We start from the raw sequence: 14,762 nt of genomic DNA, 5'->3' as shown, positions 1-14,762 counted from the left end.
GTCTAGCATCTCTCATCAGCCAGTTGTGATCTGACACATGCAGCTTCGGCCCGCGCGATCTGCATTCCAGCCATACGGACTGCACATGACATTACGAGTAAACAAGGAATTCAGCCCAGCAACCTCAGTTGACAGGCATGATCAAGTGTCTCTCCTTTGTTTGGGCCGATGTGGAAGTAATCTCGCACCCGTCCCAACCCGCATATTGTTCGAAGGTAATACGAGAGGCCCAGCCACAACGGTGACCATCTCACCCGCATCTTAATGATCCTTTTGCGACCGCCGAGCGGACCCTATACGCGGACATTGCTATGGTGCCACAAAGCCGCTGTCCCGTTCTGTGTAACTCGGTCCAAGACAGCGGTCCGGGAGGATGGTTGGAAAGGAAGGATGCAGGGAACGACCAAGGGATACTCCAACTCTAAATAGGTACACTTGCAACTCTTCACCGAGGGTACACACAAACAAGAACATGCCGTACCTTCAAGTCTTCCAGCGATAAAACAAATAATAAGTAAACTTAAATTATGGTTTGTGAATTCAGCATCCAAGGTATCATCCCCTTCCACACGAGACCCCCTACGCCAGTATGTAATGCACCAGCCAAACAAACCAAACCCTCACATGCCATGCATAAACAAAGTGACTCAACCTAGTAGGCTACCCCCCCCCCCCCCCCAAAAAAAAAACCCATCCCCAACCTCACAACCAATTAACCTCGGTCTCCTCCCACGGCTTCGTCGCCCTCGAATAATCATACCCGACCTTATACCCGCTCAACAGCTCCTCCTCGTCCACGCCGCAATGACTCTGGCCATCGCGCCCTTGGAACCAGCCGAGCCCGTACGCCTTGCCGAGCTGCTCTAGCCGCTTGAGCATGTCGGCGTTGGACAGCTTGGCGGTGCCGACGAAGCCGTACAGCATCTTGCTCTGGTGGATGTACGCCAGCACGCTGGCGATGGTGTTGGGCTGGCGCGGGAGAAAGACCCGCCCGCGCCGCACAAACACCACGCCCGCCACCGCGCCCATGTACACCAGGATGAGCACGGCCAGCGCCAGCGATAGCCAGAAGCTGGGCACGGTTTCCTGACCGGCGTTGATGTCGCCCCCTCGTCTGCCGCCGGGGCCGCCGTCGTCACCGGCAGCGAGCGCGGCGGCGGCGGCGGCGGCGGCGGCTTCTTTCCCGCCCTTCTCCACGATGTCGAGGAAGACGCGGCCCTCGACGGTGGCGAGGCTGGTGACGAGCACGGTGAGCACCTCGGCGACGACGGTGCCCAGGCCGACGGCGAAGACGACCCAGTGGCCGTTGAGCAAGCCCTGGACGGCGACCCAGCCGAAGGGCATGGCGGTGTAGTCGAGGCAGAGGGTCTTGGGCGGGGCGTGGCGGCGCGAGAGGATGTAGTAGGGCTCCATGACGCGCACGTCGGTCTCGAGCGCGCCCCAGGACAGCTTGATCACGACGGCGAGCGCTGTTACGAGCCAGGGGGCGTGGTCGGTGAGCACGGTGGCCGGGGTGAAGAGGATGATGGGGAGGAGCGCGGTGAAGAGGAGGATGAAGGCGAGGAAGGGCAGGGCGCCCTGGGGCCGGAGCATCAGGGGCTGCGGGTTGGGCGAGAGGTGGTGGTTCGTGTAGCGGTCGGGTTCTGGGACGGGCGCTCCGTTGGGGGTTTGAGTGGCAGAGAAAGAGTCGTCCGGGGCGAGTGAGGAGTTGCGGAGGACGTAGCGGTGGGATTTGAGCTTGTGGTGAATGTCCTGATGGGTCGCGACATCCATGTCCTTGAAGTCCATGAGGATGTGGGAGACGGTGGCCATGGACGCCAGACCGGCGATGCCCTTGACGTCGGCGAGCAGGCCGGTGCGGCGGGTCTGCAGCTGGTAGAAGAGAATGCAACTCAGGGCGGCGATGACGACAAAAGTGGCGGTCAGCAGACGGGACCAGACATGGTGCACGAGGATGTGCTTCTCCTCATTGGGAAATGCATGGCGGCGGTGGCGGTCTGGGGTGAGGATAATGGATGCAGCCCCGAGAGTGGGCACCAAGGTGTTGGCCAGCAAGCTGGCGATGGAGCAGACAGCGACGGTATAGTGTCTGTAGTGGAGGGCACGAAATGGGCGAAAGAGGTTGAACTGGGCCAGGTAGTCGACGTTGATCGACTCTGCTGCCAAGGCGCCTCCTTCCTTGGACAACTGATAGAAAGGCTCGAGACGCATCACATCAAAGTTGGTGATCTGCCAGAGCACACCGTACGAAACGGCAACGATCATGGGCAGAAACTTAACGGCAAAATACTCGGACGCGGGAATATCCGAAGGGGCCCGGAACGAGATCAACGGGTCGCGGGTGGAGGACTGATATAACGCCTCGACGGAACCTGCGAGGACGAGCGATAAGACGACCAGCAAGGCGAGGTACGGCCACCTTAGCGAGAACGGCTTCCAGTTCGGCTGTGGATAGAAGACGGTGGCCGTTGCCTTCCTGGTCGGAAACGTCGTTTGGTTCATGACAAACGGGACCGGGTCTTCGGTGTTGTGTCCCGACACCAAACTGATATCGACCTTGGACTGTGGCGGGGCGTCCTCCATGACGACTTCAATCACTTCGCCTCGCTTGTTGGCCTCGCTCTGTCCCAGTCGTTTTAGGGTCTCAACCCGGCTCACGGGTCTGCCAACTCTGGAGAAGGATCGACTAAGCGGTCGTTCAGCCACCGGGCTCGCGGCAAGCAGGGCGGATTCGGTCACGGTCATATCCGTCTTGATACCGAGCCCCAGGCCGCCGGTCAGCTTCCCGTGCGCTTCCTGCTGCTGCAGGGCCTTGACGAAATCCTCGTCGGCTTTGGTTGTCGGACCCAGGGTATTTGTCAGGTCAAACATCGGGACCGAGGTAACGCGTATGCTTGGCTTCTCCATCTCCCCGTCGTCTACGGAGGCAACCGAGTTGACCAACCCGAGGTCGGCGCCGTCCTCCTCGGGAATTGCTTCATGGTGCGTGTGAGCGTGGTTGCGGTCTTGCTTGCCGGATTGCGGCGGCGTGTCTGTTAAAGCCACCGGCGAGTAGCCGATATTGTGGGGTGAAGTTGTCAAAGTGGTCCAGCCGGAGGTCGGGCTGGCATAGGTATAACCCTCATTTCCTATCCCGGGGCCAAGGTCGGGATTGGACGTCTGAAGTGAAGAGAGAGAAGGTCGGTTTTGCAGGGGAGGGTAGGTTCCGTGACCTTGGAAACTACCAAGGTCCGTGAAGTCAGATACGGTTGATATCCTGCTAAAGGCGCTGGACGAGGTCTCGGAGCGTAGCGGCGGGCGCGGCCGTGGCCGTGGTGGGTAGTTGTCCATCTCGAGTCTCTATGACATGGTCTCGCCGAGTTCGTCTTAGATGATCACGCGCGGGTATTAGACGCAGACTCAAGCGACGGATGGCCTAAATGAGCGACAGCTGGGAGAAAAGGGAAAAATGAGCAAAGATGAGAAGCCGACCCAGCTGTCTGGTGTGAAACGATCCCAGAAAGGTATCCCAGCTATGTACATGGGGGGCCGCAACCCAACCCCTGCAGGTCCCAGGCTCGCCAGGGTCCTTAGCTCAGCGACTGGTTTCCGGCCACCACCGGCGTTCTGCATGCGTGCGGCTGAGACCGCAACTCGAGACGGCGTGTGTTGGCGTGTGGAGTCGGAAGACGCGTCAACTCTCTCGAGGCATTTGTCGAATAGCCGCCGTAGGGCTGATAGATTGGGTCTCTGGTTCAGCTCTGCCCACAGGCCGCATCATCGGAGAGCAAACCTGCCGGCCTCGAGTTGCCCGGCCATCTCATCTCTCGAGCTTCGAGAAGTCCAGGATGTCACTCCCCATGGCCCTTGCCATCATTCGCCGACTTCAGGCGGGTTCAGGTGCACACAACCTGTCCACAATAGGCCAGCCCACCGAAGCCAAGACAAGCGGGGTTACAGTATTCCGTGCTGACCAGCAGACCGACGCGGCTCGCGAGGACCGACAGGGACGGCAAGGATAGTTAGCGATTCGGGCACACCCAGTCCCGGCAACGCGCAGAGCCGAGCCACCGTTGGGGTCGTGACTTGGGGTCCTCATCTACCACCTGAATCACCTCGAATAATCGTCCCTCTTTTGATAACAAATCAATCGGGAAATGAACCATGGTTGAAACGGCGCCATTTCCATGGGGCAGCTGGGCAACTAGGGTTCAGTGCGGCAAAGCAGTAAGCGTGGAACTGGTGACTTCACCGAATAAAAACTCCAGTGCGAGAAGAGGGTTCGCGCCTATTAATAGCCGGAGGTCGTTCACTAGAGGCTCCACTCCGGCGCTTCGGCACCGATCATAGCGGCCTCCCCACTGCGGGCAGTCAGGTACAGATCAGGTTCTGGGATGGACCTGACCTGCCCAGGAACGCCAGGGCAGGTGATGGACCGCTCAGCACCTCCATCCATCAAAGCGGCATCCTTCCCGCCCCCGCGTTTGTATTCCCAGGTCTGCACCACCTCACCGTTGTGCAACGCAACCCAAGCACTACCTAAATTAACCAAATGCATTTCTGTATATATTTGGCGAATGCCCCTGAGGTAATCGGCAGACAAAAAGATGGGGACCGCAACCCAGCCTTGGCGAGGTGTTCTGAGGAGGGGGATCGAGTGCGGAATAAGTCCAGACTATCTCCCCGCCGCACCCCTGCCTCCCGCGGGAGGATGAATGGTGAGACTCTTGGTTTCCCCGATCTTGAATCTCACGGCGGCGTGTGATGTGCATGACCGGGATTTGCGACACGAGACAGCAAGTCAGCCAGTCATATTGTCAGTTTTAACGAAGAACGAGGTGATCGAGAAGTCGAGTTACGGCAAATTCCGCCCTATCACTCCGGCCGAGGTCACCTAAAAATAAATGCTCAAGTAAATGACAGTTAAGGAAACTTCTCTTTTTAACTTCCACTTGCCATTCTTCCATTTTCTGTAAATTAGCATGGCTTTATATGTTGTAACTCGGCCGGCCCAACTCTCGGTTACACGAATTTGTAGAAAGTAAAAGTGGAGGGAATGTGTGACTCGATTTCTTAACCCCAGGTTTATTATTTCCCACCGCGCCCCTTCCACTTTCGATGCTCGACACGGATCCCAACCCACCCATAGGTAACTTCCAAAACTGCAGATGCAGATGGTAGCTGGGCACGGAGCCAAACCCATCCATTATGCTTTGTGACTTGGAAAGTATATGCCCTTCATTTATGCCAGTCATGCACCCCCCCTCAGCACACGGAATCGATATTAGCCTACTCGGCCTTCCTTTGTTAGACGAGTCCCTGAAGATCATAAAGAGAGCGGGACCCCCTTTCCTTTTTGCCTGCTGGCTGCCCTCGCCCAGAGGCATCTGAATGTGATTCCACGGGGTAGATTTCAGATGCCGGATGATGCTGATCTTGCCTCATGTTAGAGATTGGTATTTGCCAGAATGCAGTCCCCCAACCCAGTTTATCGAGTTGAGTTATGGTGGTTACTTGTGCTCATGCTACTGGTACTGGTGCTGTCTTTGTTCCGTCCCATCTTCCAGCTTGGTGATTATTGTGCGTGAATTATCGAATGATTTGTAGAATGACTCAAACTGCCCGCACATCAGAAACAAAGAATTCCATCATTTTTGCTAGAATTCCGGAAGAAGTATGGAAACCCCAAGGCCAACCCGGTTCCCGGCCGACCACGAAAATTCGCGAGAATCCACAACCCGCCAACAAAGTGCAATGAGAAACCGATCTAGAATGGTCAACTCATTAGTGTGGTCGCCCGAGGAGGCCAAGTACCTCAAGGCGATATTTCGCTGGCAAGAAACAGAACCCTCTCTGGACGAGGAACGGAAGCGCCAGCAAGCCGAAGAGGACGAGCGGAGGCGACAGCAAGAAGAGAAGCCAGCGGGCGAGTTCCGGGTACTTGTGATCGGTGGCCGGGGCACAGGCAAGACGGCTATCCTGACGAGAGTGAGCGCTCCCTTTCACCCCGAGGCACAGCAGCTATACCGTGATGTGATCCTAACTTGACACCCCTCCAGTTCGGCCAAGGGACCTTTCACGGCGAAACCGAGCCTCCCGACCCCTTCTACGAGCGAGGCTGCCGCCATCCGATCACTCTCGAGGTCACCCCGACATCTGCCCTCCCGACCTCGGCCACAGCTCACGCCCTCACCACCAGCTCACCCACAACCACAATCCCGACCCCCAAAGGCACCACGACCAAATCCTATTCTGTCCCCCACCTCAGCAGCAGCAAACAACCCTCCTCACCCCCCCTCAAACATCACCACAACAACCACCACAACCACAACCACAACCACAACAACCATTACAACCACCACCACCACCAACCCACCCCCCAAAACCCCACCCCCAAGCAACAAACCCAAACCCAAACCCAAACCTACCTAATCGACGCCCTCGAAATGCCCTCCAACCAACTCCTCAGCAACCCGCTCCTCGCCCAAGCCCTCTCCATCACCGAGGCCGCCGTGCTCGTCTACTCGGCGCGCGACGCCGCCTCGCTACAACTCGCCCAGGGGCTAGCCGAGTTCATGCGCGAGCACTTCGCGCCCGCCTCGCCAACTAGTGTGCGGTCTGGTGGGGTTGGGGGGGTTGATCGCGGGAGGGCGTATCCGATTGTTTTGGTGGGGAATAAGAGTGAGGTGGAAGATGCTGGTGGTGATGGTGGTGGTGGGGGTGAGGAGAAGGTGGTGGTGAGTCGGGCGGTGGGGTTGAGGGCGGCGAGGGGGATGGGGGTGGCCGGGTGTGGGGTGGCGGATGTGCCGTTTTTGGAGGTGTCGGCCAAGACGGGGGAGGGGGTGGTGGAGGTGTTTGAGGTGGTCGGGCGCGAGGTGCTGAGGGTGCGGCGGGCGGTGCGGGAGCGCAGGGAGGTGGCCGAACGGGAGAGGTTGATGTCGGCTGTTGGGTCGGTGCAGACGGCGGGTGGGGAGGGGAGGAGGAGGTGGAGGGCGCTGTGGAGGACGCTGTTTGGGAGACGGGAGGTCGTGGAGGGGGCAAGGTGAAGGTGAAGGGGGGTGGTGATCTCGAGGATGATGAGAGGGCGTGACTTATAAGGTTCGAAGCGACGGTTGCCCTTCACAACCTTGCGTGATTTGACTCTGAATAGATGGATAGGGGTATCTTCCTCTTGATGCATTCAAAATGTTAAGCCACTACTCACTCAACATACTCCGTCAACTCCATCCCGGATCTACCCAAAAACTCCGCGCTCAAATACAAGGCCACTTGGCCAACTCATCAGAAGACCCCTTGACCAGTCAGTAGAGCCTGCTTAAACAAACCGGCAAAGGACGCCGTCGAGCTGCAGTCGCTCTGCGCGCGCTTCTCCATGGCCTCGGGCAGCCACTCCTCGATCTTTTTGATCCTGTTTAGGTTCTGCCAGCCGTTAGCGAATCCGACCCCAACAATAACAACCACCGCAGTCAACTTACAGCCGGATGCGTGCTCATCCACTCCGGCACTTCCTCCCCCGAGGCCTTCTCCATCCGCGCCCAGAAGCTCACCGCCTCCCGGGGGTCGTAGCACGCCTCGGACATCATCATCAGGCCGATATAATCCGCCTCGCTCTCCTGCAGCCTGCTCATGGGGAACCCAAAGGCGACGTCCAGGAACCGCGACCCGAAGAAATGCATAATCAACGGGCCCAACCCAAACGCTCCACCCAGAACGACCATGCTCCACAGCATTATACTCGCCCCAATATCCTGACTGAGCCTCTCCCCATGATGATCGGCCAGATTATGCGCAATCTCATGCCCCAACACGGTCGCCAACGCACTATCACTCCTCGCCACCCCCAAAATCCCACTAAACACAAACACCTTCCCGCCCGGCAGCACAAAGGCATTCGCCGTGCGCGGGGCATCCACCACACTCACCTCCCACTCCTCGCCCTCCATGCCACTAAACGGCAACAGCCGCTCCATCACCCTCCTCACCCTCATCGTCCGGAAATCCCACTCGGACAGCAGGCCCACCCCCTGCTGCTCCAGCTGCCACAGCAGGCGGCGGTGCTCCATCTCGCCGGCCTTGCGCACCGAGTCGGCGCCGTAGGCGTTGAAGCGCGTGCGGCCCGACACGGGCACCGTCTCGAGGTTGGAGAAGTAGAAGGCCAGGGCGCCGCCGCCGGCGACCAGGATGATGGTGTAGGTGGAGGGGGTGTTGAGGGCGCGGAAGCCGCGCCAGTGGATCAGGGGCTTGGCGGCGCGGAGTTGCGCGTCGCGGTGCGCCGGGTCGGTGTACGCTGCTGGTGAGCGGGGTGGTGGGCTCCGGTTGCCGCTTGGGTGGTAGTTGTAGGCGCGGAGTTGTTGTTGTTGGGGTGGGGAGTTTGTGGTGTTGGAGGGGTGGTGGAGTTGGGAGGGAGTCGGTCGTTCTGACGGGCGGGCCACCGGGTCGGGACCGGTCGGGTTCGGGGACGGAAGGGCTCGATGGTGCGAGGTTGAGATTGTGTTTGGCTTGAGTATGTTCTGCTGAGGCGTAGGCTCCGGACGGTAGCTCGCAAGGGACTCTCGATCGGTCGGACTGGTGGTGGCCGCATTCGTCGCAACACCGACGACCCCTGCGCGAGGAAGGTCCGCGGGCGGAGGAGTTTTAACATGGCTGGGGCGTATGTGATCGCAGCACGTATATGTCTAAAAATAAGGGAAATCCTAGCCGGCAGATGGCCGTCGATCGCGGCGCATCTGCAGCGTTGTGCGGCGAAGTATTGCTTGGATGTCAAAAAGTATTGAAGTTGAAGTTGAAGTCGAAGTGGTGGAGCTTCGTCTCGGAGGCTGATGTCAAGCACCCACCCGACAGATCAGATCGGGCCCTTGCAGCTGCCCCAAGCTCCGAAATCACGATCGACAGACCACCCGAAGGTGGCTAACTTTGTTGCAACGACATTGAAAGTCCAGGAGTCGAGTCCTTGGGGAAAATTTATTTTCTAAAAACTACATCTTTCTTAAGAAATCGTACAATAAATCATACAGCTTGTTGAGTGAACACGAGAGCCAGTTCAAGCACACCCTAACCCTGAATCCGAGCCGAGGAACAACAAACTGCCTCCCGCTTCCGAAAGACCATAGATGTCGGCCACAAACAAAACAAATCAAATCACATATTGGCCAAGGCACCATCATGTCACCTTCACATTCAACCAGCAAGCCGTCAAAGCCAAGAAAGTAACGTCCCGGAGGACAGATAATTCCATCATCAACACATACCCACTCGTTATCCAAAGCTAGGTAGTAGTCTAATACACACAGCCGCCCCCCTCAAGCAACACATTAATCATCTAGTTAAACATCTCCCCCATCGAAGAGTAACCCATCTCCCCCGCTACAACTTCTTCTTCTTCTTCAAAAAAAAAAAAACACAAAACACCCCCCCACCCACCCACACACACTCACAACACACTTACAACACCATCACCGCAACGGCACCCACCACGACCATCAACAACCCGCCGCCCACAACCCGGCCCGCGCCAGCCGTCTCAACGGGCGGCGGCCGGCCCGTGGTGTGGGTGGCGTTGGGCGGCGTGGTGGTGACGATCTCGATGGGCGGCGGCACCACGCCGCCCGTGGGCTCGACCTCGTCCGAGTCGGTGACGCTGGGGCTGGGGCCGGGGGTGTCCTCGCCCTCCTCTTCGTCGTCACCCTCCTCGTCGTCGTTGTCATCATTGTCATTGCTGCCGTCGTCGGTCGGGCGGGGCACGACGACGGTGGTGGTCTTGGAGATGGTGGTGGACGTGCGGAGGGTGGTGACGGGCTCGCTGGCGGTGGGGTTGGAGCCGGTGGGGTTGGGCCCGGTGGGCTTGTCGGTGGGCTCGTCGGTGTCGGTGTCGATGTCGGTCACGGGGCAGACGGTGGTGGAGACGGGGATGGTCTCGGTGACGGTGCGGGCGGGGCACTTGGTCACGGTGGGCTCGCAGGAGGTGATGGTGTAGGTGGAGGTCGTGTAGATTGTCGAGGTGGTGAAGCTCTCCGACGCGGTGCCCGTCACGTCGGGGACCGAGTTGGTGGGCTCCGCCGTCGCCGACTCGGTGGCGTCGTCGGTGCACTCGCTCTCCGTCTCCGTGGCCGTCGCCGTGCCGGTCACCTCGGGCAGATCCGTGGTGCCGGTGGCGATGTCGTCGGAGCACTCGCTCTCGGTTTCCGTCTCGGTAGCCGTCGCCGCCGTGCTGCTCACCTCGGGAGCCTCGGTGGTAGAGGTGGCAACGTCATCCGAGCACTCACTCTCCGTCTCGGTGGCAGTCTCGCCGGCGGTCTCGCTCGACGAAGTCGACGTCACAGTCTCCGAGGCAGTCTCCGAGGCGGTGGTGGTGGTCGGCTCCTCCTCAGGCACAGTGCTGGTCTCAGCGGCCGAGGTGCTCGACGTCGGCTCGACGGTCGAGGTCTCGGGAGCCGGGGCCTCTGTGGTCGAAGTGCTGGTGGAAGTGCTGGTGCTGGTGGAGGTGCTAGTGGTCGAGGTCGAGCTCGGGGCCGGCTTCACCGTCTCGAGCTGGTAGACGTTGATGCCGCGGACCTGCCAGTACGTCTTCTCGAACGCCGACGGATTCCACTGCACGTACTCGTAGCACTCATCGAATTCCGTCTTTTGCTTGCAGGTCTCGCCCCAGAGGCCGCCCGCAGCATCACCGCAGAGGTTGATGTTCAACACCATGCGCATGTTGTTAAAGGCCTTGTTGACGTCGCACTTGTTGCCTCCGGCCATGAACTTGGGCTTGCCCCACTTGCTCGGGTCGGGGCTGTCACCCGTCGCGTCCGCCGGGGCGCCCCCGGAGGGCCAAGACCAGACCCTGATGCCATCGTCCGTCCACTCGGTGGCGTCTAGAGAAAGACATGTCAGTGACTCGAGATACAAACTCAATCCTCGCCAAGGGCTACTCACAGACGCCGCCATTTGCGTTGCCGAAGGTGCCGTCGGCCTCCTCGACCGAACAGCCCGTGTTGCCCGGCTGGCCCGGAGCCTTGTTCCAGCAGTTCTCGTAGATCATGCTGGCCGTGAAGTCACCCTGTTGGATGGTGCACGAGCCGACCGACAGAGGGTCGTCGGTGTGGAGCACGACCTTGTTACGCTCGTTCAGGTTCCAGCCTTCATAGATGTCAACCTCGCCGTCCTGGGGCCACTCGGGGCCGACCATCCAGAAGGCGGGCCAGGCACCACAGGCTTGCTTGGGGAAGTGGCTGAAATCGGCAACGAACAGGCCCGAGTTGTACGTGTTGCGACTCTCAAGCCTGACACTGCTCCGGCCGTCCTGGTCGGTCGCCTTGGAATCAACCTTGATGGTCACCTCGTCCTCGGTGCTCTTGATAAGGCCGAGGCTGGTGGCATCTTCCTTGTTCCTGTACTTGACGAAGCCCTGGTTGGGATCGCGTCCGCTGAAGAAGTCGAACTTGTCAAAGAAGTTGGAGGGGTTGTAGGACTCCTTGAGTTGGTAGGCCTCGAGGGCGAGTGTGCTCGAGGCACAAGCCAGGGCAGTGGCGCCCAGCCGGATGATGGAGGGAGCCATCAGGAAGGTTTACGTGAATAACACGAAAGAATGACAGTGGTCTGATAGATAGTTCGAACGAGTGAGTAGTCGACGTACGATACGTCAGAGGACGAGCAAAAAGGATGCTCTAGTCTCGCTCGGGAGGCAGCTTGGGCGACTTGGCTGGAGAAGCATCAGGCTCAAGAGAGAGAAGCACCGGCATGTTGGCGGTGGCATCGGGGGGGTTTTACAGGTAGGGAGCAGCCGAGCCTGAGGATGGTGGGGGGCGAAGGGGGCGTCTCTGTGCCTATGGTTACCCACCACAACTGTAACCTCATGGCTCGGGTTGTCAGGGCGGACGAGTCCATCACCAGAAGGGAGCCGTATTCCCGATTCGGGTGCCAATGATCGTGCCCACGTTCAGGGTTTGGGCGTGTTGGCGCCTCCCAAGGCCCAGATTCGTATCGATTCTTGGCGCTTGGATGCGCTTGGGGGGCGCTTGAAAAGGAGGATCAGGGACCAACCTTTTCTCATTGGTTCTGAAATGCAGGAATGGTTGCATAAAAAAGCATGGGACGTGTGCCCAGGAGTGGTGTTCGCTTCCGGGCTCCATCAGCATGCCCAATATTGACCCACCATTCCAAGTCGGCCTCGCCAACTTGAACACCAACGGTTCACACAACTCCCTCATTGTCCAACCCGACCAGTCTCGGGATTCGCGCCCTCCTCCTCCCCCTCCCCCTCCCCTCCAGAAGTCCTCGAGCCAACGCGGCCAATATGGAGATGTGGGAGATCCGGCGTTAGTTAGCAAACATTTGCCGCCGCCCAGCCTGAGAGGGCGGTCCTCTCCTCGTTGCGATAGGTTCACGGGGATCTTTCGTGTGGGGAGCGGACCGTTGGATATCGGAGACTTGTCAGTGGAGCGAAAGAAACACTAACTAAACGAAAGGGTCCATCCGCGCGAGCCGAGACTCTCGAAACGGGATGTGGACCCGTTGGCAGTCCAGATGCAGGAACAAAGCAGCAGCGCCACTCTTGGATTGTGGGGTCCAGTCAAAGCGAGTGGTGCTCGATTCGTCCGCCCCCCCTCCTGTGCCTCGCGGGCCTCGCCGTCCTTTTCAGGTTGGGATAAATCCATTGGATGTAATGAGATGGGAGAGATGTTGGAATTCAGGGTCTCCTTTCTTGATTTTTCCCGGGAAGATGAACCTGAACCGAACCTGGAGACCGTTGTCGTGGAAGTCGATCGTCTCCTCTTCTGGCGCAAGCCAGGGCTGAAAAAACGTGGGAGAACTTAAAATACATCTTTTTGCAGTCTGGCCCGTCGATCATCAAGCCACGAACCCGGAATTGAGGTACGTGATTTCCGGTTGGGATACGAAGTGTTCCCAGAAAACCCGGGCAGTTGTCTCCTTCCATGATTTCTTTTCATTGACAAGCCGAAGTGGCTCCGGGGAAATGGGGTAACCCAGATTCGGACAGCTTCCCGTCACGGTTGGGTTGATGGGCTCAGGAGCTCCTTCCCCTGAAAACTGCGAGGGCCTTCTCCCCTCTCGCTTCCAGTTCTCTCTCCCTTCTCGGTGGCATTCTCCCGTCTCTGCCCAACCTCATCCAGGACGCGGTGCCACAGAAATGGTGCACCAGCATCCATCCCACAATGCACCGGTCTGAGGCCAATTTCTCTGAGGCTGGCGCAGCAACACGTCACTTGCGGCACGGGATCCCGTTGACCAAAAGACGCGACATATTTCCCTCCCTGTGTTTGTACACATGGGGCTGCAGATTTATTGATTGCGTTCAAATGAGTTTGCGTTCATTTCCCTCAGCTAATAACAAAATCGTGTCTCTTAAGCCGCCTCTTTTCTGTGGCCGCTTTTTGCTGCCGCTTCCAGACACACCAGCCCACAACCAGCGCTCCCACAACTGCAGGCAACCCAACGGCCACACCGAGCCCAATAGCTGCCGCCTTGCTGATGACTGGCCCGTCATCACTCGGGGGTTCTTCTGGCGTTGGCTAGCAAAGCCAGGCGTGTCAGCTTCGACAGGTTCCGAGGCTATCGAGATGATATTACTTACCTCGTCTGCTGGGTCATCCGTCTGCACCGCATTCCCTGAATCGATGCTGAAAAACGGTGACTTGGCCAGCAACGGCACATCATCTCCAGTCCAACTCATTGGCCACAGTTCGATCTGGTACAGTCCGTTGGGAACCCAGCGGAGCGGGTATGGGGCGCCTGCCCACAAGTACGAAGTCCCACTGGCGCCAGCTATTTCATCGTCAGTGAATGCCGCCTTCTATCGGGGAAGTTCCCCTGTGTGAGAGAATCTCAGAACCACGACATGCAGGAGTCCTGTCCGGTTCCGCAAAAGAAAGCCATGTGAGCCATGTGAGAAGGGGCGGCGTACTTGTGATATTCACCCGGTACGCATTCGCGCTGAAACCGTCGCCATTCTTATCAATCACCTGCGCCGTGATGCGCAGCGGGTAGTGTTGCGGTTCCACGGCGTCCCATGTCAGCGCTACGCTCGATCCGCTGGTGATGCTGTCAAACGCGTTGGTGAAGCCTGCGATGGACTGGGCGACCAAGAGAACCAGAACAGCCAACACATGGCTAAGCATACTCCTCCCAAATCCCATTGTCATGTTCGTAGCTGGCTTGAGGTTCACCGGCATGCCGGGGGACGGCGCATGTTGTCGCCCAGGCGGCGGGGGACCAAGTCGCTCTCGGAGGCCCCGCGTGTTTCCCCTGACGAAGTGGGTACAAGATGCACAAAGTCGGAATGGTTGCACTAACTGTAACAAGTTGTCGATTCGGGTCTCATTCAAAAAGCGGCGGTCTAGACCTGCCAATCGACCATCAACATGTTCAGTTGGCGCACGCAAAAAGAAAGAAGAAGGAGAATGGCAACTCCGGTCCGGTGGTTTGCGATGACACCTGGCTCTTGTCCTCGTAAGACGGGGAAAACGATCTGGGTTTTGCCAGTATCCTGAACTACCACGTGGAAGGTGGAGGCCGACTCAGTGCCGAAAGCCATCCACCGATTGTTCCGCCCAAAGGGAAACCCGCTCTCATATTAAAAATGGCGGCCTGGAGGGATGGGGTTATCAGGGTAAATGGGCCCATTTATCCAGTTGCCTTTTTCGTCCTCGGAACCTCGCAGTGGGATCCGTCTTTTGAGAAGTTTCGGCAACGGATTAAAACCCGGAGGATCGGCCTCTGACGGCCGGCGATGGGTGCGGACGCGGTTCCGGAGGCATGGTGTCGGCCTTGCAAGGGCTGGG

The 14,762-nt window shown here is 58.5% G+C and overlaps 5 protein-coding genes across 5 annotated transcripts; 1 reads left to right on the top strand and 4 right to left on the bottom strand.

The window, feature by feature from the left end:
* Positions 1-679: 679 nt before the first annotated feature.
* B0H64DRAFT_35021 (uncharacterized protein) lies at positions 680-3,737 on the bottom strand. Its single transcript, XM_062801424.1, has one exon. The coding sequence runs from the start codon at positions 3,328-3,330 to the stop codon at positions 703-705; it is 2,628 nt and encodes an 875-aa protein (XP_062664813.1). The 5' UTR covers positions 3,331-3,737; the 3' UTR covers positions 680-702.
* A 2,014-nt stretch (positions 3,738-5,751) lies between these two features.
* On the top strand, positions 5,752-7,025 carry B0H64DRAFT_438384 (uncharacterized protein; the record flags this gene model as incomplete). The annotated part of the gene is made up of 2 exons (XM_062806342.1): positions 5,752-5,967; positions 6,039-7,025. 2 exons carry the CDS (start codon positions 5,752-5,754, stop codon positions 7,023-7,025), a joined length of 1,203 nt encoding a protein of 400 aa, XP_062664812.1.
* A 235-nt stretch (positions 7,026-7,260) lies between these two features.
* B0H64DRAFT_438383 (peptidase family M48-domain-containing protein) lies at positions 7,261-8,620 on the bottom strand (the record flags this gene model as incomplete). Its single annotated transcript, XM_062806341.1, has 3 exons — positions 7,261-7,398; positions 7,455-8,489; positions 8,546-8,620. The coding sequence occupies 3 exons, from the start codon at positions 8,618-8,620 to the stop codon at positions 7,261-7,263; spliced, it is 1,248 nt and encodes a 415-aa protein (XP_062664811.1).
* Positions 8,621-9,420: 800 nt separating this feature from the next.
* On the bottom strand, positions 9,421-11,518 carry B0H64DRAFT_438382 (concanavalin A-like lectin/glucanase domain-containing protein; the record flags this gene model as incomplete). The annotated part of the gene is made up of 2 exons (XM_062806340.1): positions 9,421-10,835; positions 10,897-11,518. The coding sequence occupies 2 exons, from the start codon at positions 11,516-11,518 to the stop codon at positions 9,421-9,423; spliced, it is 2,037 nt and encodes a 678-aa protein (XP_062664810.1).
* Positions 11,519-13,301: 1,783 nt separating this feature from the next.
* On the bottom strand, positions 13,302-14,117 carry B0H64DRAFT_370436 (uncharacterized protein; the record flags this gene model as incomplete). Its single annotated transcript, XM_062802085.1, has 3 exons — positions 13,302-13,493; positions 13,556-13,746; positions 13,886-14,117. The coding sequence occupies 3 exons, from the start codon at positions 14,115-14,117 to the stop codon at positions 13,302-13,304; spliced, it is 615 nt and encodes a 204-aa protein (XP_062664809.1).
* Positions 14,118-14,762: the final 645 nt, after the last annotated feature.

Source organism: Chaetomium fimeti (genome assembly GCF_033439085.1).
Source record: "Chaetomium fimeti strain CBS 168.71 chromosome Unknown B0H64scaffold_1, whole genome shotgun sequence".
Taxonomy (NCBI): Eukaryota; Fungi; Ascomycota; class Sordariomycetes; order Sordariales; family Chaetomiaceae; genus Chaetomium; species Chaetomium fimeti.
Note: the sequence above shows the minus strand (reverse complement) of the source record. Positions and strands in the feature narration are given on the sequence as shown.